At 43.5% G+C, this 25,664-nt stretch overlaps 1 protein-coding gene across 2 annotated transcripts in view; it reads left to right on the forward strand.

Annotated features, from left to right (window-relative positions):
• The window catches only part of pdgfc (platelet derived growth factor c), a 42,340-nt gene extending 17,908 nt beyond the window's left edge, over window positions 1-24,432 (forward strand). Inside the window, exons 2-6 of one of the 2 annotated variants that reach the window (XM_020103819.2) lie at window positions 8,575-8,767; window positions 14,191-14,371; window positions 22,157-22,364; window positions 22,449-22,666; window positions 23,376-24,432. In XM_020103819.2, the coding sequence (XP_019959378.2) occupies window positions 8,575-8,767; window positions 14,191-14,371; window positions 22,157-22,364; window positions 22,449-22,666; window positions 23,376-23,483 (908 nt within the window). In that variant the 3' untranslated portion in view covers window positions 23,484-24,432. Of the gene's footprint in view, window positions 1-8,574; window positions 8,768-14,190; window positions 14,372-22,156; window positions 22,365-22,445; window positions 22,667-23,375 lie in introns of both variants that reach the window. The other variant, XM_020103818.2, reaches the window with a different exon arrangement.
• Window positions 24,433-25,664: the final 1,232 nt, after the last annotated feature.

Here is a 25,664-nt window from a genome sequence, read left to right on the forward strand (position 1 = left end):
TCCCGTTGCCCAATGTTTGTGAGAAACATCTCACAAGTTTTCTACTTTCCCTTTTCTGCTGAACTAAATCAGTCTGTCCACTTAACAAAAATTAACTCTGAGACTGATTTTGAGTTTGAGGAAATTGAGGTTGATTTGGGGCACCCTGCATTACGAGAGGCACGGGGCTAGATTGTAATGTGAAGAGAGCGACAGCGAGAGAGAGCGACAGCGAGAGACTAACAGCCCTGAGCACAGTTGTAACTTGTCGAGTGGCCTTACACTCTACTGCGCTGTACTTGAGCACAGTGAAGGCCTTGGCAACTGCTCTGGTTCTTGGATTTTGCCAAGTACTCGTCTTGTTTATTGCTGTCCCAGAGGACATTTGTCAATTTCGGTTTCACTTGTTTTATTCTCAACATATCAGCGTCAATGTTACTGGATGTTTCGCCTTGAAAAAAAGCAATAATGGGTGATAAACTTGGCATTTATTCCTGATGTCAGGGAGGTTTTTGCTCCTGTCTTTTGTTTGTTAGCAGGATTATACGAAAAACGACATTTTCCTACGAAACAAGGTGCAGGGATCGGACCTGAGCCAAGAGAGTTCCCTTTAAGTCCGGGGTGGATCCAGACAAAGGGGCAGATCCAGGGAGTGTTTGTTTAGTAGTTTCAGAGATTTCGAGGAATAATTCATGCATCAGACATATTTAAGGAACTGAAATCTCTGGATTTGGTGCAGATTCAAATAAAAAACTCGATGTAGTATGTGTTGGAAAGTTATGCGCCTCACTGAGAGTCCTTCAGGTTCAAATCAGTAACCATTTTAAGATATGATGAGAGAGACTTACATTTAATTTGCTTGTAACTGTTGGTGCGGTTTATTTCATAAATGAGAAAACAGAGACTGGAGGGGTTCACATTTCACTTTATGACTGATTCTGGTGCTGATATCATGTCTAAATCCAGGCTTAGGGGCTCAGACGCAGAATTCCAGAGGGTCAACACAAATGGACGGCTGCAGTGAAAAGACTGACACTCAATCTTCCTTCCTCTGGATGCCAAACACAAGTGTGGGCACTAATTAGAGGCTCCGAGAAATCACTCAGGGGCGGGGAAGTGTCGTAACCTGAGGAGAGGCCGTTGTGTGGTGACGGGTTTCACTCCGAGGGGCTGAAAGACTTCTGTTTTGCTTTGGTGTGTCTGCAATTCACACAAACTCACAGGTGCTTGCACATGACTTGACATTTACTATCATCAACAACGTGCTGCTGTGGGTTTACAAAAACCTCTTTATGTTCAGTCTTTGAAATACATTACCATGTTTAAATACAATATATTTTTAAGTTTAGTGTACATTGACTTCGAACTGGATTTTAAATATCTAGTCTTATAAATGTGTCTAAGATCTTCATGCTGCAGGAAGATAAATACCTTGTACCACATTTTAATTAATATTATAATCTGGAGATCAAGCATATGGTCGATATAACTCTTCTGTACACACACACACACACACACACACACACACACACACACACACACACACACACACACACACACACTGGCGGTATCAGGTTTGGTCATCTGATATGATCTGCAGATGTTTTGCCTCTGCAGCAGGTGTCAACAGATGTCGCTCCGTCCTGCTCGGTCAGGCTGACCTCACGGAGAGCGAGGAGAGAGAGAGAGACTTCAGTCAGGCGACCTCCGGGTGCAGCAGCCCTCTCGGAAATTACCTGCCCTGCTTAAGTGTTCCTGATCGGGTCGTTGTCACCCGGCCCCCCCCCCCCCCTCGTGCTCAGGGGTCACCGCCTGCTCCGGCCTCTCTGAAGGTGCAGCGGCGCGAGAATTGAGCATTTCATTGCAGGGATCAATAAACCATCACGCTATCATGTTACAACACTGACGGACTGATCACGTTTCTCATGACCTCTGCACTTAAAAATGTTTTATCTGGGAGTAACTGTCCACCTGTTCCGTGTTAAAGGTTCGAAAAGGGCGTTCGGGAGACGACAGCTCTGTCACAGTCAATGGGACTTCAACGTTAACTTTCTTTTTTATGCATTCTGCTCCTGTGACTGTCAGCGTCAAAGCCTGAAGACAAAGCAGCTGGTCCGAGAGCGTGTGGGTTACAGTAGAATAAATACTGCTGCGCCCCCTAGAGGGTTGGAGCCCTACTGCATCTCTAGCTGTAAAGATGTACTGACTAAAAACAAAACAATATCACATATTTGAGCATCGGGGGGGAGAGAGTCCGCTGCATTTTTCCAGAGGGGCTCGAGTGATCGAGGTAGAGGAGTGTTGTTTTGCTAAAGGGCTCTTCAGAAGGTCACACGGTATTGACGGCTGTGGATTGATCAATATTATCAGTGACATTTCTGCCAATGAGAGAGAGAGAGTCTACTCGGTCCAGCGTGGAGATAAGCAAAGGCTTTGCAGCTTTGCTCAGGGTGTCAATCACCGCTACTGGATTTAAAAACAATCTTCAACTAGACAGGGTCTCGGTAGAGAGCATAGATCCGCCAACAGTCCCCTGATGAAACTACATGTAAATCAGCTGAAATCTGTATTTCTATTTTATTCAGATCAGATTGCACACACAGATATTAGTCTCCTAAATGTCTCTGATTTTAGGACTAAGATCCATTAATTATTCTCGGTGAATTCAGTGAAAATTTAAGAACAACAACAACAAAAAAACCACCTTGCAATGGTAAAAGAAAGTGACTTTATCTGGATCCATGCCAGAATTGAACGACCACGCTCTTGGCTCATGTCACAACCTATTATAGTTGTACCTGCACTGAGGAACTGACCAGAGGCTTAACATGGAGCAGAGATGGATAAACCTGTCTTTATATAATGTGTGCACCTCAACATACATCCACCACTCATTCAGTTCATGAGACATATGTAATCTGCTGAGTTATACACGGCCTATAATCAAATCCTGCCCTCCGTCGTATCTTTCTTCAGCCGCCTCTCCCGGGACTGTGGGTGTCAAGCCTGTTCTGCTTCAGTCCGACATACAGGAGCATATGCCTGGCAGATTAAATGGCTGCAGAAGGGTCCCATGCAACCAAATTATTTTTTAATGGTATGAAAGATTCCCATGGTGTGTTTCAGCCCTCTCTTTGCCTGACCGACTGTAAACCCAAAAGCAATAAATATCCTAAGCAGGGTTGGGAATTTACTGCACCTGTAGTAACCGCTGCACTGTCTTTAATAAGCAGCAGATGTGGGAGTGATTGCATCCAATCTGAAACGCAAGCCCCGAAAAAAGGGAGTCCTTTGTTAGGTACAGTTTCATCACCTGCACGAAGCTGCTTCGGCTCTGTAGCTCGGGGGGGGGGGGGGGGGGGGGGGGGGGGGGTCGCATTCGTTTTGATCAGTGGGTAACTGCGCTGAAATTAAAAACAATTTGGATTAAGTGTCAAAGTGACCCGGCTGTCGAGTACCGGACAGGAAATAGCTGTCGTGAGCGGTTATTCGTGATGCATACGGCTGCTGGGAGAACACGGTGTAGTCCCGCCGCCAATCTGCTGCAACGTAATGTGTGAAAATAATCATTGGGCCAATTAGCTGAGCAACCGCAACCATGTGGCAGCGTAACTCACAGCAGTTTGATTTCATGTGGGAATTAATGTATTTTCTCTGTTTTAAGTTTGAGACTGAAACAAGTCTTCGGGGATGTAATCGCTGCGGCCTGAACGTTCCCCGTTCTCCAGAAGAAAGTCAGAACGTTGCGTCTCCTATATCATTCAGGGTGACCAGCAGATAAACTCCAAAGCTGAGACACATGTGGTGAGTTACTTTAATGATATCATGTGAGGAGAGATGGATTTGGTGAGTCTAACAGAAGCCAGAGTGAATAGTTCTCATTCCTCTCGTAGCTTTTATATGAGAGACGTGCAGCTGTCTGGACAATGGGGCAGATCTCATTAGTTAATCCTCCCTTGAAGGCATCTGATATTTATTAATGCAAAGTCTCCCAGTGTGTGTGTGTGAGTGTGTACTCTGTTCTGTTACCTCTTTGTGAACTTTCCCAGCATAAAGACGGACCTTGTAAGGACAGGTAGACCTCATGGGGACCAAAGCCCAGACCTGATGAGGCAAAACCTCTGAGGTCATGGTTCAGGTTCAGTTAGGTTCTTCCTGAGTTTGTCCACAATGAATGAAAGTCAAATACAAAGTCTTCGAAGTAAAAATCCCAGTCACGATGTCGTAACCATCCGAGGTCGATCACGAGACAATGTGATGTTCTATAGACAGAAGCCAATCGTCTGTATGATATCAACTTTAAGAGAACAGAGGTACTACACTACCCACAATCCTCAGGTGTTACCACGAAAGTCAAGTTGGTTACACGACACTTACTATTCTACTCACGACATGAAATTCTATACACGTACATACAGGATACAAACTTTTTATTGCAATGCTAAATTAACAACAAGGTTAAATTTAAGAGGAACTGGAAGTCGTAGTAGAAGGGATCATTCGCAATGGTTTATGGGAGTTTTTTTTTGCTCATTGTTTGGCTCTGAATCAAAAGTTTTATGAACAGATCTAGAAAAAGGTGTTGTGCTCTGTTGTGTCACGGCTGTGCAGGCTGGATGTTTCTGTTACTCCTTTATTACTGTTATAATCCTTATTACCATCAGTAGCAGTAGTATTAATATGGGCTCTCAGTGTTTATGTACACTAACATAACAATGTGCACGTCTATAGTTCCCTGCATGCTCGCTCCGGTCTTGCTCTGGCAGGGGAAAGGTTAATGTTTAACAGCATGAATGGTTCCACCAACTAATGTGTGAACAAAGCACAATGGCTGCACTGTATAGGCTCCTATTTATTCAGAGTCACTTCCTCCCTTAATAGTCGGCTCCACTTTCCTCACAGAGGAAAAAAAGTAGGTCAAGGAAAAGTCATGTTTGAGGTAATTCTCTCTGGGGGAACCGCGTTTCTGTTCATTAGATGACACTGGTTAACCCCGAGAGTGAGGTCATCCTCAAGTCAGAGTTACACCCAGAATGCCCGGCGACCGACGACGTGTCTGCGCATTTTTACAGTATCGCAGACGGAGGGTAAATCAGAGAGCGCGGGTGTCAACAGGAAGGTCCGACCGAGACAAGCGTGAAAAGGCGGCGTTGTTAATTGAAGATGATAAAGAAAAGCTTCAGGACAATAATGGAGAGCTGCTGTTTTTACGACCTTGTGAAAGCTGCTTTAATCTAATGTTAGTTTTCAGCCGATGTACTTGAGGAGTTTCTGCTTTGATGCAAGCGAACAAAGGATCCCAGTGAGGAATCTCTTGGATCGCTCGCTCTTGAGCTTCACGCACCGAGACCTGAACAAAAGAGGAATGCAAACACATTGTTCCTCCCACCTACTGAAATTACTTGTGTTAAGTGAGAGCGGATTTAGTTGGATATTTGCAGACTTTCTGGAGTGAACGTGCTTTCGTCCGTGCATATCTCTGGACTTCCTTTTCATCAGGACCTAATGCTTTCATTTGGATCTTCTTTTTCTCCTTTAGCTGCAAAATCAAGCTCAGATTTTCTGTTCAGATCCTCCCTTTAAATTACAGTCGTAATAAAGAGGCATTTCAGTCAATATCTAACAGATTTTTCCCCCCGATGAATTATGCACAGAGACGGCTCTAAAAAGCAGACATTTAATTATAATCGTGCAAATATATGCCACTTCTATTAATACCATGTGTATCATGCATGGGATACGAAACATATTGAGTCATATATCGGAGGATCACATTTTTTTTCTCCTTCACATTATTGAATATGCACTTTATGAGCCTGTATGCCAGAGTCCACACTAATGGGGTTGTAATTAAAACCATGTCACTGTGATGGAGGGCCCAGCTTTAATAGCATGAAAGCTGTCGGCTTGTTTCCTCCTGAGCCAGCAAATGGAAATAAAGACAGTCAATCAAAGTGTGTTGCAGCTACTTGCAGCACAACTCACCGAGAAATCGGACATATTTTGTACAATAACATTAAAGAAATATTGACTCAACGATCATAAGATTTATTTGAATCGCATGATGTTGTTCTAAACCTCCTGAGAAAGTTGTTGTCCCGGGCTTGAAATGATTGCTTAAAGTTTTTTTTTTATTTGCCGTCCAAAAGAACCACGTATATTCAACGAGCGATGATTTGCCAGGAGAAAGTGGCTTTAGTTGGTTTGACAGTTTGTACTCTGGGTCAAACTCTTCACCCAGTTATGAAAGAGCCCGTTCATTGAGAAGTCAAGCCTGGGCGTTGTTTTGCTTTGCATCTGGCACACTGTCATTCAGTCTGTTCCCACCTGGCTCGCCACCAAACCCAAAATGAAAACATCAAAGTGAATCTGCAACCTGGAGTAACAGTTTTTTTTCTTCCCTCCTTTCATAAGGTGTCAGTGATGTATTATCTGCTCACCGTGTTGACTGACAGCGTCGGACAGGATGCCAGGACACAAGGTCCAAATCAAGTCGAGTTAGGTTTCTGCTAAAGTGTTGTTTATTTACTGAAACAGTGAAGAGACAGCGAGCTCCTGTTAACGAGTCCAGCGATGCTCTGTCAATCCCTGGAATGTTTCGCTGCATGTTATTAAATGATGTGAACAACATTTCACTCACTTCAAACTTCTAATGTGAAAAAAACCACAACCCTGGATCCACCTGTTAATCTGGACCAACTCCAGAATGTGCGTGTTATCGTGTGAATAGCTGATTAGCTAGCTGGTCAAATAAAATGTCCTCTATTTAAAAACAAATGTTGTTTCAAAAGTTATGATGAAATACTGAGTTGGTAAGTTTGACTCTAGGTGAATAGGTGTAATGTGACAAGTGTGAGCCTCAGAGGGCAGAACTGTCAGTTATTTACTTTTTGACTTTAATTAGTTTGTGCTGTCAGTGACACAGACCCGGCTGAAGGTGGTTTGTCTCACTTGTCCCACTTGTCTCACAGTGACGAGTCCTCCACAGATTTGTTGTCCTTGGAACCGTCCTGAGCAACTCAGAGCTCTTGTGGAACTGTTATTTGAATTTACACAGAGTGAGAACATGCATGGCACCAACTTAACCGACTGTGTTTTTGTTTCTATTGCAAGCAAATAACCTCAGAGTGAATCACACCACCCGGCACGAATTATCCTCAAATCAAATTTATGGCAAAAAAAAAAAAAACGGAGTAATCAAGCTCAAAATGTGCCTGAAATACAAATTTGTCGGTGCAAGTTGCACAGAGGAAACGGTTACTCATCCGTTTAATGCAGAAACAATCTCGCAGCAGCACACTCCCTCTCCTGAGCACATTAAACCCCCGCTGCTGGTTCCTCTGATGACGAGACGCACTGGATCGGTTGCTGTGTGCTGAACGATCATCAGCATGAACATAAATACAGCTCAAACAAATCGAGGGCAGGCGGAGGACGGAATACATTTCTGTGTAATCTTTGTCTTCGACACAGCGTGTTGATACTAATAACAATGTGTTGAGCCAGCATTGACATTAGCTCGTGGTTGTGCTGCCAATTTGTCTTCGCTGAGTGTTGAAGAGATGTGGAATGACACCACAGAAAAATACAGGAGTTCAGTGTGCAAGTGAGGATTATGTAACCTTTGGCGTCTGCGCTGCTTTTCTGTGGATTCTATGGATATTTCTGGATGTGAATAACTTTTATAAACACAGTGACAGATTTAGTTTATGACAAATATACAAAAGCTTTTTTTCAGTTACTTGAAGCTCACAGATTTGATCTATCATCTCGTATCATTTGAGCCGTCAGTAATCAGAACATCTTCAGGGTGGTGTCACTGCATCGAGCCTCAGGTGGAAGCCGCCTGGTGATTCTTCTCCTGAAGGTGACGGGGCCTGATGGAGCCCTGAGGGACTGACTGACTGATTAACACCCTGCAGTCTCTGGTCCCAGCGGGCACTAATGGCATTATGAGAGGAGCCTGGTGACGTCATCAGGCCATGTTGCCTTTGAGCTGAAGCTTTTGACTCATGACCTCATGACAATAACACATGATTAAACAGTATTGGCCAACATACAGATTAAAACGCAGTATGAACATTTATTTTTCTATATTATTCTTCTGGATTATGATGTTTTATGGTCACACGTCGGTCTGTCAGCCTTTTCGGGGCTCTACCACTGCTGAGCTCGACCTCCCCGCTGTAACACTGAATCCTTCACACCCTTCCTTCTTTAAATGGACACTTCGCTCCTGCCTTTACCCACTTTCTGCCTCTTGTGTTTATTATTTATAGCAAAGCTCTGAGTGTGACTCAGCTCGAGATCCAGGTTTCCTTTCATGGGGCACCACTGGGTGAATTGGCCAACGGCTCACTGAAAGTCTTCCAGGCAGCCTTCCTGCAGTCAGTCGACATGGAAAAATAACATCTTGATGTTTTACTTTGAGAGCGTGTGGAGCAGGTTGCACCTAATCAGCAGATGAAGAAGCGTCAACCGAGCCACCTTTAGTCAAACTGTGCTTATTGATTACTCCTGTGCAAAACCAATGTATTTGACCAGATCGCTTCAATCCCCTGCTTCATGTGTGTTGTCACTGGCCTCTGTTTTTAGGAGTGCAAGATTCCCATCGGGAGAAGATCATAACAGTGTCTGGAGAAGGAATGGTCCAGAGCCCAGACTTCCCACATAGGTATCCCAGGAATACTGCATTGGCCTGGAGACTAGTGGCACCCAGCAACATGAGGATCCAGCTCAACTTTGATGAGAAGTTTGGTCTGGAGGACCCAGAAGACGGCATCTGCAAGTAAGAACATACCGAGATTCTACCTTGAGAGGAGAATCTCAATAGTATCAATACTAGCATGAGCTGCTGTCGGGGACGAGTGTCCTGAATCTTACCGCCCGTCAACGTGGACAGACACAAACACAAACTGACAGATGGCTGAAGATTGTTTTTTTGATTGGCACGTAGACAGAGTAAGAGTAGTTTTTTTACGATTTTCAAGAAAAAAATCGATGAAATTGTCTCAGAATCTCTGTGGTTCTTTCTTAGGAATAGATTCAAATTGTCGCAGTCTATTCAAATTCTTGATATTTATGATAATATGGTGCAGATGTGTCAAAAGATGATGCGTTTCATTAATTCTGAATCCTAAAGTCTAACTGAGTCTAACTCAACATTCTTCATGAAGAAGCAGGCGTCAGGATCATCTTCTGATGACACATACCTTAAAATTATGACTTTATTCCTGTAGTATTATGACTTGACTCTCATAATATTACTCTTGAAATGACCTTATTCTGGAAATGTTAGTAGTTGTAAGTGGCCTTAATGATCTTTTCTTTCACTCATTGCACCTGATAATGAATAATAACGTCCTCCAGCAGTTAGAAGTAGTTTCCTCTGTCGGACACATGTCGGTCCGAGGTAAAGACGTGTCCTGCCTGTGTTGCGGCCCGTTGCCTCTGGTGTGTGGTGGCAGCTCGTGAATACTGAAAACCCAGCAGTGATTTGTTTGTGATTTGATGACGTCGTCAAGACCGACATATTTGACTTGATGTAGTCGATAGTTGGAGCTGCACACGTGATTGTTTGAAAAGATGTGTGTGTCAGCGTCTGACTGGCAGCACATAAACACAAACACACACACACACACATATACATACATCCTCTACTTTATTGAGGAGCTCACTTACATTTACTGCCTGGGACTGCCTCTGTTTCCGTTCAATTTAAAAGGGAATTCCGAGCCCCTCGACAATCGATTCACGCTCTGTGCATTATGCTCAGTGCTCTGCTGTCAGTATATCACAACTGACTGGTTAGCATGGAGGAGCTCTGGGGGAGGGTGACCTCGAAAGTCATTCCTGGAGAGCCCCCTAATGGATGGAGAGGTGAATAACAGCAGCAGTTCTGCACAGAGCTGACGAGGTTTGGATGATGGACGTAGAGCAGCGCTGGATGTATCTTTTGAGAAGTTAACTGAGCATGAAAAATTGGAGGAATATGTGGCCGTGAATCAGTAAGCCTCTGTTCCAGAGTCATTTAATTACACTGATCAGTGAACTGTTGGAGATCCTGAGTCTGATTCTGCTCCGTCAGAGATCGGCTGCAGCTGAGTCAGTCGGCTAAAGTGCTGTAATGTGCTTCCATCAGTGATTCATGCCTCTGTTCCACGTTATACTCTCCATATCATGTCTGCATTGGTTTTTGTCAGTGAAACTAAGGATCAGGAGTGCAGGTAATTCGAGCCCCGGAGCAAACCTCTGAGGTGGGCCGGGTTCCTGTTGACGAATGAGGTTACATTCGCTGTCAAAACCCTGTGAGGGAAAGTTCCACCGTGGGGCAGGGTGCAGATTGACAACTTTTGTGCCGTCCTGCCTTCACAAGACTGCACTAGTCGGCGTCCTCGGGGGAGAAGAACGAGAGACAATTACAACATCCTTTTCCAGGGTCATGCAAGTCATCGCCGCGTCTGCCGCGCCGGCTCTCGCATATTTCCTTCTCCTCGCCACCCCCCACAGAGGCCCAGTGGGATTTTTGATCAGATCTCGAGATCCACAGTCTTGGCAGGGCCGGCAGACAAATAAGTGCAGCATGCAGTCACAAGCAGAAACAGACACACGTTCGCAAGTTTACCCACTTGACTTCTATTCCTCCCTGCATGTCCCACACACACACACACACACACACGCTCTTGTGCATAAGCCTTTGGCCTCGTCTGCATATCCACTCCATATTTTATGTCTGTTTAAAAGTTTAATCACAGAATTTCCTTCATTCCAGTGGGGTTACACCAAAAGGCATTCAAACACAATGCTATTGATATAACCTTGTGTCAGAGCGCAATGTGATGCAAATAAACAAGGCTGTAATCTCCTGTCCGGTGATTCACAGCAATGGATGATGATAACGCACAACAACAGCGGTGAGAAGTGTTCGGCTCCGGTAGCGAGCCTGGGGCGAGAAGTCTTTGCAAAGATGAGAGGCAGGCTGTGTAGTTGAGATGCTCATCTTTTATTCTGTTTGTCTGTGGAACGATGAAAAGCATTCTTACCAAATCCACTGGCGGAGAGGCATATTGGAGAGGGATTGGCCTTGCTGCTGTTGGCATGGCAGCAGAGTCGTGCTTGACGGCTCGGCTCACAGATAGGGCTGTTCTCAGAAAAGGCATTTATGCTCCCTGTCTGAAAGGAGAGGACTAAAAAACAGCGTTTGTGTTGATAATCTGCATCATCTCCTCGGTAGATATTGCATCTATTAATAATGTACAAGGAGGAAACTACGCAGGAGAAAGCTTTGAGAATATTAAAACACGTATTCCTTGCATCGTGCAGGAAGATGATGCTTTCTGGTTGCACCATATATAAGAAGCCTTTTGCGGTCTGGTCCTGTTTGCTGTGTCTGTTCGTACAGTTTGGTATGTATGTCAATGCATTTGTAAATCTGAGAAACCGCTGTTCGACATGGTGATTCTGAACACATGGCGATGTGTAATGATCAGGGCGCCGTGCATTATTGATGAGCCATCTGTCGAAGCTCTGGAGCCGCCTCACAGAGGAAAGTTTCTCTCTGCGTTGACCCCCGTCCAAGAAGCAGAAGGAAGCTAAACGGATATTTTATCCTTTTCCAGAAACATTTCATGCCAGTGTAGTTTGGGTTTCATATAAATAAATGTTTTACTCATCATAACATTTCTTCATTTCAACTGTGAATTCGCGGTTTTGCAAAGGAACGACTCGAGGTTTACTTTCCCCTATAAGTTTGTTTGTGCAGATTACAAACTTCCTGTGTAACCTTCCAAATCAAAACGGCAGCGGAGTCGGTAAATCTATGGACCCCACCCCCCTCTCCTGCCCCTCCCCTTCAGTTTATTTAACATCAGAGAAAATCCATTTTTAGTCTTGCTCATGTCCCTCCATGTTGTTTTATTGAAACCAGCTTGAACTGAATCTGTCAAGCCTGTGCAAAATGTAAACAATGTCCTTGAAATCCAAATATCCGAATTGGCAGCACTGAATGAGAGGTTAGCGTGCCTGTTGACGCAAATGGCAAAGTGATTAATCCCAGACTGCGAAGAGTCAGTGAAACAAGGCTGTATTGAACACAGCAGTGCAGCCACTGCTTACACACACCCACACACAGGTATAAATAATAAAGGCTGAACTCCTGAACTGCGTGTCTTAAGTGCTGTTAGCCTGTCAATGTTAGCCTTGGCGCTCAGAAGATTCTGGAGCGCGGCCATGTGCTTCTGCACCTCATAATGTTTACTGGTATTATGGGTCGGCAGGGTGGCCGGTGAGAGAGAGAGAGACTGTCATGTATAGTAAATATAGGTTCGTAAAGTTTAATTCACACAAACAGCAAAATGGTGCTTTTATTTCTATTATAAAATAAAATGTCACCAATTTGTTGGATGAAGTTGAATGTCTCTTTTTTTTTACAAGATAGAAGGTAAATGTCGGGGAGCCTCATGTTCCTTGGAATAACTTCACATAACCTAAGTCCACTTAGACGTATGAAAGAACATCCTGAGAGAAACGTCCTGGAAAGATGTTCGACATGTTTCAACACAGAATAAACATCGTGATCGTTCCATCGATAAAAAAACAAAAATCCCACAACCAAATATTATTACCATCGCCAAGGAGGTGATTTTTTCCTGCCTGTCCGTTTGTTTTTGGTTTGTTTGGAAGCATGATTACGTAACAACTGGAGTGATTTCCACAAATCGCGGTGGAAGGATGCGCCGAGTCGGGATGGTAAAAAAGGGTGGAACCAATTATTTCCTTTCTCTCAGACACTGCGAGATAAAGATTTTCACAGATTTCTCAGAGAATAATTTGTGGCTCTTGATTAAAAGAATCAGGCATGTTTGTGTCTGTAATTTGGATTCTGAAGCTTGATTGAATTTAAAAAAGACTTTTGGGCCTTGGTGGAGATAAGCGCTCCGCTGAGTGTCATTCTAGTTCTGAGAAAACGCATCAGATTTCTTCAGATACAATGTGCGGCTCTTAGCCATTGCTGTTTGTAGTCAGACAAAATGATGTGCAATTTAAACTGTGTTGCTGTTCAATTACATGGATTAGTTCTGTGGTTGTTGAGAGTGAGTGGAAATGCAATTCTAAACATTCGATATGATCCAGTCGAGAGAGGAAAACTGTCTCCAGGCCATTCAGTTTTTTTTGGGTGTTTTTTGTTACCACTGATAATCCAGCGCACGACAACGTTCATGAAAACTGGATGATTTACAAAATGAGCGTTTCAACCTAATTTCTTTCGGAGTCCAAGAAGAGAGACGCAGAGTTTCCCCACAGTCGACACACAGTAGAATACAAAGCTGAATGTTGACTTAATTAAGACCATATCTCAATGACAGCATGTCTGTGGAACAGGCCTGTCAGAAGCCTGCATCAGCGAACAGTAACCACCAAACACTTAGAACAGCTGCGTCTGCTGCTCCGCCAACCAACCTGAGATTTGTCCTCATCTAATTCAGGCTGTAAATAACACACACACATCTGTCATCGCAGATGAGGGCAAACCTTTATTTCCCTGTGCAGCTTTATTTGTTATTTACAATATCACCATCAATAGCTGAGGAGACAGCGCCATGGCAAACGGTAAGAGTGCTGACAGACTTGACAAGCAAATACGTAATTAAAGCAGCAACTGGCAGACACGTGAAAGTGCAAATCAAGTCTGTCATAGTTGGAAGCTGCATTAGTTGAATGAGGATAATATGATGGTAATTAACCGTCTCGGACACGCAGGGCCCAACAACGAGTGATGTCATGAGCTGCTTTCAGACTCGCACTGAGCTCCAGATATTTTCCGAAGCTAACGGTGAGAATGCAAAATGTCCAGGTCAGTTTTCCAGCGCCCTCTAAAAACGTCCAGAAAAGATGAACGAGGTGCCGTCCACGTAGAGGACGCAGACAAAGACGTCAACGTGGAAAGACAATGAGATTCAAGAGATTTTGGCGATAGGGGCGGATGCCTGGCGGTGTCAGTGTGCTGTAAACACGTGACTGCTGCAGCGGAATTTATTCATCATGTCCTAACCTCTGCACCCCCGACACAGACGCCACCCTTTGCCTGAATATTACGGACATTTCGCTGTTGTCTTCTTCAGAAGTGAAAGGTTATTCTGTCGTGTCTGAAAACAGCTTTAGGAACCAAACTAATCTCCTCCCGCACTTTTTCTGTGTCTAACTCTAACCCAGGTACGACTTTGTGGAGATCGAGGATCTGACCGAGAACACCATCCTGGGTCGTTGGTGCGGGTCACAGTCAGCACCAACCAGTCAGATATCCAAGGGCGGTCAGGTCAGGATTCGCTTCATCTCTGACGAGTACTTTCCCTCCGAGCCGGGATTCTGCATTCACTTCTCCCTCCAGCCTGTGGTAAGCACGTCATCGACGGCCAGGAACTGAAAAAAATGTGCACTGAGAGTAGTCGTAGCATTAAATTTCTCTGCCTCTGTCTCCAACCTCGGGGAGTTCACATGAGAGTAAGCGATGCCTCCCCACGCAAGCACAATTAAAATAATTTGCTTGTTGCATAACATGCTTTCTTAATTTGCAACCATACGTTTCTGCCGAAGTGTTCCCGAGGTCCTGAGCATCTTTGGGGAGAAATGATGTTTAAGTACTTTGGAACACCAGGCGCATGTACCGCCATTTATTTTAGTTACGAACATACACAAAAGCGAGGACATCAACATCATCTCCGCAATATGCTGAGTAAGATTATATGTTGAAACCTAACGAAGCAATACCTGGGTTTTTCTTCAAGAACCAAAATAGGGATGTTCTATAAAAAGGACCCTGGGGTAATTCAAACACACATATCAAAAATACATTTGTTTATATGCTGCCTCTCTGAGTTTCAGATTACTGCTTCTGTGTGTTTGGTTTCAAACTGTAATTTTCACATTTTCTCGGACTAGTTTGGTTTCTACTTTAAAATAACTGTTGCTCTCCATTACCGCTCTATAAAAAGCCACCTACCCTCTGAACTCGTGCGGCGTCTACGGATCCAGTCAGATGAATGTGACGGACGAGGTGTCTCGGTGTCACCGGTGATGTTCTTTGATACCAAAATGGAGAAAATAAGTAGTTTCACGTTCACAAAGAGGTTCTCTGACCCCGGGGGGATTCACTCGTGCCCCCTGAAATGAAAGTAGGAATTAGGAGGTAAAAGTGCTTTTTGTGTGGTAAATTGTCGGGCTGCTGTTCATCTGTTTCATCCTTTTCTATCATCACGCAGCAGCCAAAAGGTAATACCACCCCCCCCACACACACACACACACAAAGAGACCCCTGATATTTTACTTTATACTTTCTGTTGAAATTTGTACCAGACAACATAACAGAACACAATCCGTCTTTCTCTCGGCCGTTTCCTGTTATTTCTCCCATTTTCCTCGAATGGAGAATATAATCACTAGTTTTCATTTTGGTTTCCGTTCGTCTTTTACACCGTTGGCAAATATTTACCCAATAAAACTTAAAGAGTGTGTTCATAGCATCAGCCAAAACCCAGTCAGTACATTACCGGCTCTTATTGAAGAGCACGTGACACAAGTAAAAATTGTAGTCACAAACAAACAGTGTGATCCCGTATATGAGTTTACTATCCATGGATCTAACTCACATTCACACATGAATGAAGAAAGTGCTTCTATCTTTGACTTGATTTGAGTCGGACATTAGCTCGACTGAGTTTCTTTTCACACCCCCTTTCCTCTCGTTGGGACGAAGGCAGTATTTTAATTTACTCTGCTCTAACTAGTCAGCCACGAAGGACGGATCGGTCTGATTAATGTAATTTGCCATTTTCTATTTTCCTGCCTACACCAGCTATAATTGGTCAATTGCTTCTCAAACCAAGACAAATTCATCAATGAGTTAATTGGCTTTAGCTCAACACATTGAATTTAAGAGACTAGTGATTATTACCTCCAGAGCAAGTTCTGCTTCTGACGACTACGAGAAATATCTGAAAGGAAAGTCTTCTGAGTCTGGGTCCTTCTCTGTATCACATTCTTTCTGTCCTGGTCAGACCACACACACACTCTCACTGACAAAAGCCCAGAGATAAACTGAAGAGACAACTGCCATGTTTTAACCTGCCATGTTTTAGTTCTGTTCACTTGCTTTAAGTAAACAGCTCGACTCCTCATTAATCCCTAATGGCCCGCAGCATTGTGAAATCTGACAAGCACAACTAGGCAACTGAGGTCGTGGATAGCGATTTGTCTTCTCCCTGTAACGTTTCCTTTTTTTCTCTGTTTCTGTTCTGAAGCTTTTTGTTCTTTTATTCATCATTAGTGAAGTTTTATTCACCCGTAAAACTCCAAACAACATTGTTGATAGCAGCGCTAACTCACTCGGGCTTCACTGAACGTGATGAAAAACACGCCAGGTGGAAAATCTAAGAGGATTTCACGAAATAAACGTGTTTCACTAATGAAAATTCAACCATGTTCATGTGCTCGCACTGTGATTGAGTGTGAATAGCAGCGTGCATGCTGCGAAATCACGCACTCACGTGTTAGCTTTGTGGAATTCAACGGAAATGCTGCTCGTCCATTTTGAATAGGGTGTCGTCATTTGTTGTCTAGTGGCCAAATAAGTTGTACGTTAAAATTAACCATTATAAAAACGCTGCTGAGGCTGTTATCTGTAAACTGAGGAAGGTTTAATTGATGGATTTTATCAGAACAGAAACATTTCTTAAAAATAAGAAACGACACAAAGGTAGAAGATGTTTGAGAGATTTTTCCGATTTTTACACCAGATACGAGAGAACATTTTCCTCTGGTGTTCTAATGTCGACCTGAAACAGTTCGACGGAGCGAGTCTGTGTTTCATGTTCCCGCTCTCGAAGGTGCGGAAAGCATGGGGGGGGGGGGAGGAAGCTTTGGCCTCTGCACTTTCAGTCTGGCTTCCCTTTGAACCCTCCTCCGACAGAGGAGGAGCATGCTGGAACAGCAGCACTCTGTTTCCTCTGTGGTCAACCAGCAGCTACTGAACCCCCGTGCCACGCAGGGGCCAGCACTTTAGTTTATATTTAAACAAGCAATAATTCCTCCCCACCACTTCCAGGCAATAGAAGAGGGGGGAAAAAAATAAAAGACCCGCTCTGTAATTCACAGGAAGAGACTTTAGGGGAAAGCAAAAGGGCCGAGGCAAAGGTTGTTAAAACATAGAAGAGAAGGAGTCTGTTGAGCGGAGCGTGAGGGGTGTTGAGTGGCGGGCGTTTTGATTTAAAGGATCAAACGAGACATACATCATTGTCTCTCTGAGGTCCGGAATTAAACTCGCCACGAAGATCACTCCATCACCTCTGTTTGTTTTAATGGACTGAAGAGAGGTTTACGCTCTCAGGATGTAAATCACTTCTGTTACGTTTCCCCGAATAACAGCACAAGCCAAACTCGACGCTGCAGCGATAGGCCAGAGGAAGGAGGGACTGTGATTCCAGTGAAAGAAAACGTTAATGACCGGCAAAGCAACGCAGGACTCTCACTGCTGGCATGATGAAACTGAGGGCTGTTATTATACCAACCTCAATTGCAGCGTGTGGCGTATAGTGAGAGAGAAAAAACACTTTTTTCACGCACAACAGACCTCGCTGCTTACTCAGAGCTTTCTCGTGCAAGGAAGTGGTTTGCAAGCTTCATGTGAAAGAGAAGATATTGTTTTCCAGCGCTCTCCCAAGATGCTATTTCAGAATTGTCATCTCAACATAGTTAGCTGAACCTGTCATTTTAGGGAGCAGAAATAAGAGCGTGCGGTTGTTCTTTATGAGAACAAAGAGAGCTGGAAATGAGGTAATCACAGTTCGGGAACAAGGTTATTTCTCGGGGGGGGGGACAGGGGGCTCGGAGAGATCGGCGGTGATAAGTGGTACGTGACACGTTGATTCTGTCTCGGGTGGTGAAGGGAGAAGGACACTCAGGCTTTTTGCTGTTTGTCCTGTCGGTGAGCTTATAGAAGCTGAAACTACATTAAAGTAGGAACTTGTCTCACGCTGCTCGTTTGGCTTTTTTTCTTAAAACATCGACACAAGTAGCATCCGTCAGGAATCTCCTGTAACTGAGTCAGAACATGTAAGACACGGGCCTCCATTTGAGTTTAGTACATCGGGTTTAAACCATTCAAAGATGGAAGACATGACAGCTCCCACAAAGCGAAGCCAAATCATTCTCCATTGCCTCCTAATGGCTAGCTGGAGTATAGGCTCGCCTCCTCCGTGTTAGCAGATGGGATATTTAGGTAGTTCTTAGACCTCTTACACACAAAAGGCCAAATTTGTAACTGCACAGTGTCGACCACAGTCCTTGCAACACTTCCACCGCACAGTTGCTTGTATTTATGCAGGAGACATTCAGGATTCAGGACATTCTTTCCCCTGTGAAATCCATGAACTGAGCTGTTGAGTTAAAGAAAATAAGCAGCTTTTCTTATGCTATTGAGTCTTTGTTTTTATACTATAAGACACCCGGACCCGGACTAACCTGGGGGCTCAGAGGGCCAAGGTAAATCTGTAATCTCTACATTTTATGCTGTTTCTAATCAGCATTTGTTTTTGAGTTTATTCCAAATCCTTTCCTGACAGTGGTTCCACTCTGTCTTTCAATCCCTTCTGTCTTTACGTTCCTGAAATGTTCTTACTGGTCAACAGTTTATCTTACAAATACATTAGTGTTGTTTCCAAATCGACTTGTGTTTGTCTTATACAGGAGAAAAGGTTCCTGCATCAGGTGCATGGCTCAAACTGGTTCAACTTAGCCACACAATTAAACTTAGGTGTGAAACATGCAATAAACCAATGAGAGTGCCATCTCCCATTCCCTTTAAAGACACCTTGGTGGATTGTTTTCACCTGAAAGAAAGCAGACCCTGTTTGTAACTTGCTTATTGTTCACAGGCGCATATTACTACTGTGATAATACACTTTTAAAATCACATGAAAATGCATCACCGACTTTAGACCAGCTTTTTTATGCAAAAGAGAAACTTGCAATGTGTCTGACCAGATTTCGTCTGAACACCAACACACCCACAGACACTGAGATGAGTGCGTTTGGTATTTAAACGTCAGCTAAAACTAGAAACTCTGCGTTGACACTTTCATTTGCCTCTTGAGATTAAGTTATACTGATTAGAACAATGCAATACTCACTACTGAAATTCCTGGATCATCAATCTATCATCCTCTTTGCAATGAATCACTCACGGAGCTTTACTGAGCTCGGTCTGAAAGCCGCTGTGGAGCCTCCTCTCTCTGTTCTCGACAACGTCATTAAATCTTTATGTGTCGATCTTCACACAGCCTTAAAGCCATGCCAGTTAAAGTTGGTGGTCCATTGCAGACCTGATAGTTCCTGGATTCCTCAAACTGGAGCTCTCATATTCTGCTTACGGCTTCGTTCACACCGTCTTGACGTGTCTCTGAAGGATTGCTTGGCTCCCCCATCTGAGGCCGAGCGCGCATTACGCCGCTAATTAGGAGAGCGCTGCACCGTCAACATTCACAAGCTGTTAATTGCTCCTGCTCAGAGAAAGGACTTCTCATTTCACTCTCACGTTTTCTTCCAGGCTTCTTTATGACCGGTCCCTTTCTCCAGAACAATTCTTTCACATTTGTTTATCTCAGTCGGTGCCGAATAAACCAAGGAAGTGCTCGGCGGTTATGAAGTGCTCATTAGAAGGAGTCAGATCTGTGGTGTGAACACAGCTGTGCATCAGCTGTGGTGTTGCCATGTTAAAACCACTGGTCTGTGCAATGGGACTTGGGTGTTGAGTGTTTTACATGGATTCATGCTGTCAGTAACTCTTGAAGTGTCTCCTGTGTCATACTCATTATTATAAATTATACAGACATCTCTGCACTGCGTTCATTCTGAAGGCTTACGGATACGGACCAAACAGACGTAACCAAGCAGTACCGCTGGAATTCTTAGGGGGCAGTGTTGCCAGTATCTTGAACAAGACAACCATAGGATGACAGGAAGGAATTTCAACAATGGCGGTTGATGTTACTTCGCCTGGGGACAGGGACAAAACTCTTTCGTAAAGGGGACATTATCACAACCTCCACCAACTCTGGGATGCTCTACTACTTCTATTATTACTACTACTCCTCTTACTACTACTACTACTACTGATAGTTGGTAACTTAAATTCTGTGGAGGACCTTCAGACGTACAAGGGACATTCATCATCTTGTCCTATATTCTAGAAAAAGAAGTGTCTTCATGTCCATCCCATGTGGTTTGAAATCTGTATTGTAAAAATAAAATATGCACTTTGAAATAAAGTCTTAATTGACATGTTTTGCCCAAGTGGTTTTTAAAAGTGCTATGAACGCTACTATTTTTAACATTGGTAAAAACTATTCAAGAAGGATTTTACCACAAATCCTTGCGATGTCAGTGCCATGGCATCTACTGAAAGGAAAAAACGTGTCCTCCTCTAACCCCCCCCCATTCCTCACTGGATTCCTTTTTGATTCTCTCCCATAAGTCATCGAAGGGAAGATACAGTTTCCTGGAATCATTTATTTTTCTTTAAAAAATATCTCTGCCTCCCCAACAACTTCTTTAAGACTCAGCTCTCAAGCAGCCGATGTTTTCAATGTTCCACAAGCAGCTTTTTTTTTTTTTTGCAAGTGTCACAATGCGGCCTTCTACCTGTCAGTCAAAAGAGATTAGACAGAGCGGTGAACTGACGTGTTGGACAAACGCAGCGTCACAGCACTGAAAGGTTTAACAGATTAGCCTCTTCTCTTGTGGGAAGACCAACACCTGAGGTATCAATCTTCTTGTGACTGAAATTGTGCAGCCTGGAGGCTTTTGGCAATAGGAGACGAATAATACTGCTGCCTGTAGCTAAAGGGACAAATGTTGTTATGCAAAGACAGAAGAGGAGCTGACGATCACGTTTGACGAGTTAAAGGAACGTATGAATTCACGTGGCCTCTCGAGAGAAGGACTCCATCAAACTGAGCTGCGAGATTTAAAGCATCATTATGTAATAAATATCAAACGTTCTTGATAATTATTGGTGCAGAGGGTAGTTTGCCTCTATCACCCTTTTATTCATCGTATCCTTCCCTCAATTTGAAAGCATTTGATTTCATTTCACTCAAAACCCAACTCTTGCACTCACAAAACTCCCGCTCGTGCTCCAGCTGTGCGTTTGTACTCAGATATTTTGCTGCTTGGACAGATTCCCTGCACTCCAGCTTCAGCTCTTATTAAGTGAAGTTAATATTGTATTAAAACAAACACTGTAAAGAGTGGAAGCTTCAGCTTCAGCTCTCAGAATCAAGTGACCCACTGAAAACTCTTGGGGATGATTCGGAGAAAACACCCAGTCTGTCTGGAGCTCTGCAGGAGCTCTGGTCACACATTACCAGGTCTAACGCATAGATCTGAAATTGGGGCGCAGCTGGCCTGCATGGGCCGTCATGGTTTCTGTTTGACTCAGCTCCGATCCAAACCACTGTAGCATTTAATGATCCTGAACCCAATTTAAACCCTGTTTTTTTTTTAAACCGGGACACAAACTGCGACACTGCAGACTCAAAGTTCCTTCTTTACAGTTTTTTCTTTCACACCGAAGACATAAAACACATCTCGTCACTGTTGACAAAGTCGTTCCATCTGTGTAATTTTCCTGTTTTGGTGATCACAGTTAGTTGGACACAGGTAGAGCAGGCACAGATCCCTCTACTTGAGGTCGAAGATACTAATTGTCATGAAATGGATGGTTTTGTTAACGTATTTTCACAATAAACAGATAAAGTCTATGTTGTGACTATAATACACATGTAGTCTCCACCTTTTCCTTCAATAACATGCGATTGCTGAAAAAAGGCTTTATATGATTTCATGCCCCTGAGTTTTTTAAAGCACAGAAAATGGTTCAGATTAAGACATTTAATGCAGAAAGACAGTTTTTAATGTGGAAACTGAATTACTCTTGTCTCTATTGCAGACTTAACGGTGTTGAAGGAGATTTACATCACGCACAAGCACAAATTTGATCTTCTTGCAGTGAAAAGTGAAGGAAATCATGCATCTAATACATTTTGTTGTAACTTTATGTAGAAATGCAATATAACATTTTTTTATGAACTCTTCTGTTCCCTCTCTCATCGTCTGTTTCCTGCAGAGTGCATCAGCTCCTGAAGTGCCTGCAGTCATCGCTCCGTCCCTGCAGGGCATCGAGGATCTGTCGGAGGCCGTGGCGGGGCTGGGCACCGTGGAGGAGGTCATGAAGTACCTGGAGCCAGAGCGATGGCAGCTGGATATCGAGGAGTTGTACAAACCCACGTGGCACGTGCTCGGGAAATCCTTCATCCATAATAAGAAAACCAAAGGTAGGACATTTTAGCATGGACACGCAGTGAGGTACATGTCTTTAATATAATATCTGACCGTGTCCCCTCTGTGTCTTTGAGGAGGGGCTGATCTCAATCTGTTGCGAGACGAAGTGCGACTGTACAGCTGCACGCCGCGAAACTTCTCCGTGTCCTTGCGCGAGGAGCTGAAGAGGACAGATGCCATTTTCTGGCCCAGCTGCCTCCTGGTGAAGCGCTGTGGTGGAAACTGCGCCTGCTGCTCTCACCGCTGCTACGACTGTCAGTGCGTCCCCACCAGAGTCACAAAGAAATACCACGAGGTAAAACATCAACAAATTCAATAAAGTTACACTTACACAGGCTACTTTGTCTAACTTTGTTTAATTAAATCAATATTAATTGAAATGTCAGATATTTAGTTGATATTTTATATTTTTTGTGAAGTTACAAAGTATTATTTTCACTAAATTAATGCAATGGAAGTCAAATTTTAAAAAAAGCAAACGTTGTTTTCATTAAATTCTAAAATACGAATGAATAACTTCAAGTTCATCACATTTTATTGCTAATTTTCTTAGTTCTGAGAGGAATTAATGAATAATGTGTTTATCACCACAGCACGATGAGCTGTGCACTCCTCTACATGACTACAGTGGGAAAAGAGAAACTAGAAGAGCAGAGAGTCCAATTAAATGATATATAATGGTGTTTGATGATACATCTTATGAAACAGAGGAATAAAAATGACTGGGCAGTTTAGAGATAATGCAAAAGCTGTTAAGAAAAGTGTTAAATAAATAAAGTGTTTTATTATTATTCGCTGTAGTTCTCTGGGGTTTCCTTCTCTTTAACCAATATTTCCAGTTTAGTTATTTTTCCTGTGCCACCATCACACAAACACTTTTACTTTTCATCGTGGCAGGAAGTCTCTCAGCCCAAAAAGCAAACTTGATGCCACGCGTCAAACTAATGAATGATTCATTGAGGAGAACATGATTCAGATTACACCAGCACTCATCCTTGTTTCAGGTCCTGCTTCTGAAACACCGGGGCGGAGGCCGAGGCCTGCAGAAGTCCATGACTGATGTGCCCTTGGAGCACCATGAGGAGTGTGCCTGTGCGTGCAGCGATGACTGAGACTGACCTCGCACATGTGTAACAGCCGCCACTGGAATCACACAGCACGTTGAAAGAAAAAAAAAAAAAAAAAAGAACCTCTGCCACTGTCGCGACGCTCTGTGCCTCATCCACTTCCGCCGGGGAGCTAAAAAGATTTTCCCTTTATCCTATTGTCCTTTGGCTAATTGGATGGAGCAGGACAAACTGGAATCTAATAAAACTTCTGAATCGATTCGACTGCTGTGGAATACCAACAGAGTTTTTAGAGAGACAAAAATTCACTGGAGCAGATCTGGACTATTACCTATGTGCCCTGAAGACTATTTTCCTCAGCTCCTCGGAGATAAGAGCATCGAGGCGTTTTTTTTTTTTTTTTTTTGCCTCTTCTTCTCGAGGTCTTTTTTAAAGTTCAGCCTGCGTGGGCTGATAGTGTCATGGAAAATGGGAGCTTTCTTTGTTCAAGTACTTTTTTATTTGTATAAGTGAGCTGGCTCCGACGGCCTGACTCCCTCGGCTTCTCTATTATTACCATCAAGGCGAAGGAAGGTGCTTTTTCACGAGCAGTTTTCTTGTGTTTCTCCGAGGGTTGAATCTGCAGCCGCGGCCTCCTCAATGAGACGATATCACGTGTAAATATCTGCTTTTCTCTTCTGTACTTTTGTGCCTTTTCTACCAAAGATTCTCGAGGAGAAGATGAAAGTTGCACAAGCAGAACCAGCTCATTGCGGCTCTTCACCGATCTTAGCAAAGTACAAATCTGCTTTTGTTTGTATTAGATATTTATTTGTTTCATTAAAAAGGGAATTTTTCTTTGTCCGAACTATTAGCATCATTATTCATTTTACATTGTGTCATGGATATTTTTCATTTGACTGTACACCAAAGTTATTTATCTCTTTTGCAACAACTGTTTGTGTATTTCATTGTACTGAACAACAAAAAATAAATTCTTCCATTTCTAATAGGAGCTGCAGCATCGGGTGTGATGAACAGTAAACAGAAGACAACTATTGCTGGTGTATTTCAAACGGCTGCTTTGAACAGAGCTCGGAAACAACAGTGCTCAGTGTGTGTATCAAACACAGGTCGGCCCTCTGGTCGCTGGCAGCAGCATAAGTCATTAACCCTGTCTCATCATCCATGTTAGTAGATTGGACATGAACCAAACCAGAAAAAGTCAAAGTTAAGAAACGTTTTTGTAAAATGTGTTTTTTTTTTCAGTTTAAATCAGAAACCTCTGATTCTAATGCTTTATATTTTTCAATTTGTTCCAAAATTCAGCAGAAAAGATCAAAATATAGTGAAGAAGAGTCTCTGTGTGTGTGTGTGGGGGGGAGGGGGGGGGGTGTAGCTGTAGGATTTTGTACGAGTTCATCAAATTTTCCCTTACACCTCTTTTTTCTCCTCATATAACGAGCTTTATCTAAAAACCAAAAGAGTGAGCACTTCTCCCTCAAGCCTTATCGTCTTCTTTTTTAATTCCACATGCTCCTTATCAGACAATGAGCTGTGTTGTTCACCCCCCCCCACAGCCATCAGGTCACCCAGGAGGAGGTTTTCATTTGTCCATCTCACGCTGCTGTCCCGGCCAATTATTCTGATCTAATGTGCGGCCTGGCAGCCATCTGCGGTGACGCCAGATGCTACTGTATAAACACACCGGCTCCCAGTGTGGTTTTTATAATAAACAGAGCGCCGTCCTTAGTGGGCGCAGTGTTACTTTGCAGAGGAAACCTCAACGCACTGGCACAAGATGTGACACAGCATGGGTTGTCCTCTCAGCGTGTCCACGCACACAAGAGCGTATGAGGATGTGACCAACTGCAATCCAGCACTTGACGCCTCCACCCTTCACTCACATGACCCCCGGCTGCTCGGTGCCTCCGTTGCCGTGAAACCAAAGCGGCCTCCGTCAGGTTAGACCGCAGCATCGTGGCGCAATTTAAATGTCTCTATTTAAACCGAGAGACTGAATTCTAATTCATTTTGTCTGAGGAGAAAAACAAACTCTTAACCAGCACTTTTTAAAAATAATAAGCTCCTTATGACGTGCTCACTAAAATAAAAGTCTAACAGGGTAATTAACGTGAGTGGTTGCAGCCACTGTGGGCTGCAGACAAAGAGAGGTGCAGGAAATATTAACTGTGTGCGTTGTACACGGTAGAACAGTTACCTAACAACACACACGTCAAGGTAATG

The sequence above is a fragment of the Paralichthys olivaceus genome, chromosome 9 (genome assembly GCF_024713975.1).
Source record: "Paralichthys olivaceus isolate ysfri-2021 chromosome 9, ASM2471397v2, whole genome shotgun sequence".
NCBI lineage: Eukaryota > Metazoa > Chordata > Actinopteri > Pleuronectiformes > Paralichthyidae > Paralichthys > Paralichthys olivaceus.